The sequence below is a fragment of the Nicotiana attenuata genome, chromosome 2 (assembly GCF_001879085.1).
Source record: "Nicotiana attenuata strain UT chromosome 2, NIATTr2, whole genome shotgun sequence".
NCBI classification, from domain to species: domain Eukaryota; kingdom Viridiplantae; phylum Streptophyta; class Magnoliopsida; order Solanales; family Solanaceae; genus Nicotiana; species Nicotiana attenuata.
Window position 1 is genome coordinate 46,844,758 of NC_031990.1, and position 2,183 is coordinate 46,846,940.

At 41.9% G+C, this 2,183-nt stretch overlaps 1 protein-coding gene across 1 annotated transcript; it reads left to right on the top strand.

The window, feature by feature from the left end:
• On the top strand, positions 1,485-2,183 carry LOC109219167 (uncharacterized mitochondrial protein AtMg00810-like). Its single transcript, XM_019383602.1, has one exon. The coding sequence runs from the start codon at positions 1,485-1,487 to the stop codon at positions 2,181-2,183; it is 699 nt and encodes a 232-aa protein (XP_019239147.1).

Consider the following 2,183-nt stretch of genomic DNA (forward strand, 5'->3'; position numbering starts at 1 on the left):
ACCGTTCTATAGAAACGGTTATTGGAACCGTTCCAAAAACCGTTCCATAAGCTCTATAGGCACGACAGCTTGTGGAACGGGCGCTGAACCGTTGCAATACATCTATGGCAACGATTTTCTTACCTATTGGAACGGTTTTCCATGCGTAGCCATAGGTGAATTTTCCAGTAGTGTGGGTGTCTCTGCTATCCTTGGTTACGACCCTATAACATGCATAAGCTCGATCAAAGAATTTGTCCATGTGTATTCTTGGAGTACTAATCCTCTACAAATGGCTATGTCTCCTTAGATTCTTTATTAAATAAAATCTTTATCTCTAGGCATGTTGTTTTTGTGGAACACTTTTCCATTCCATTTTGCTGCTACAACTCTGCCACGTGTCTCTTCCTCCACTATATATACCTGGACAGCTCCTTCTCTTGAGTCATCCACTCAAATAGCTACACCGAATAACCCAACTGACTTCTCCATTTCATCACCAACCTCTTCTCTTCCATCTAGCATATCTATTGCTCTTATAGCCTCTAATAATGATGCGAACAATGATCTCCAAATCTCCACTTCTGCCTCGCCTCTTTCTTCTACGTCGCCTATACCTACTACCTCCTCAAACACCCTCCCAAACTTAGATCACCTACTGCCACAATCCAACGAACTAAACCAACTACCTGGCCGTATGGTTACCAGATCCCAAAATAACATTCTCAAACCAAAACAAGTATTTGACTATCTTGCTACCTCCTTACCTACTTCCCTACCCCTCACTCTTAGCACTGTTAAACAAGAACAAAAATATCCCTAGTGGTGTGAAGCTATGAGTGAAGAGTACGACGCCCTTATGCAAAATAAAACATGGACTCTTGTTCCATCTAACACTGCTCAAAATATTGTAGGTTGCAAATGGGTGTTTTGCTTGAAACACAGTGCTGATAGATCCATTCAAAGCTACAAAGCTCGCCTTGCTGCCAAAGGAGTTTATCAGCGTCCTGGGATTGATTTTCATGCTACATTCAGCCCAGTAGTTAAACACACTACCATCCGGCTAATACTTTCTTTGACAGTCACTTATAAGTGGCCCTTACATCAACTTGACGTCAACAACGCATTCTTACAAGGTCAACTTGAGGAAACTGTTTTCATGCAACAACCACAAGGCTTAATTAACCCTACCTATCCAAATCATGTATGCCGTCTTCACAAGCCAATTTATGGTTTGCATCAAGCTCCACGCGCGTGGAATAATGCGCTCATGCAGTTTCTATGTTCTTATGGATTTCGAAGAGCTTATTCTGACACATCCCTCTTTAATTATAACTCATCCACTGCCTTGATCTATGTTCTCATCTGTGTGGACGATATTATTATTACTAGGCCATCAACTTATCAAATTCGTGATGTTTTCTCCAAGCTTGGCAGTAGGTTCTCATGAAAGGATCTTGGTCCCTTGCACTTTTTCGTAACCATTGAAGTTGTTCCATTTGATAATGGTCTTCTTCTCACTTAAATTTAAGTTCATAGCTGAACTTTTAAGTCGTTTCAACATGCTGGAAGCAAAGGGAGTCTCAACACCCATGTCCACAACTGAACCACTCTTGCTTAATAATGGTTCACCTCCTACAAATGCCAAGGAATATCGACAGGTAATAGGTGCTCTCCAATACCTTACAAACACCCGACCGAACATATTAATTGCCGTCAACGGGCTTGCCCAGTTCATGCACCTTCCATCTATTAAGCATTGGCAGGCTGCCAAGCGTCTTCTTAGTTACTTGAAGCAGACAATCACCCTTGAACTGCACATTAGTCCATCTGAAACAACCAGGCTCACAACTTACTCTGATGCTGATTGGGGTGGTGATCCAGATTCCCGTGTCTCTGCGTCGGCTTACATTATTTTTTATGGTAGTATTCCTGTAAGCTGGAGTTTCAGAAAACAACACACCATTGCTCGCTCCTCAACTGAAGCTGAGTACCGTGCAGTTGCTTCCACAGTTGCTGAGCTCAATTGGTTAACCCACCTGCATAATGAGCTTCATCTTTCCCTCAAGCACACTCCCATAGTTCTTTGTGAGAACATCGGTGTCACATATCTTTGCAAAAACCAAATATTTCATAGTCGCATGAAACATGTTGCCATTGATTTTCACTTCATTCGTGATCAAGTTGAAAAGAAATTAAAGTGA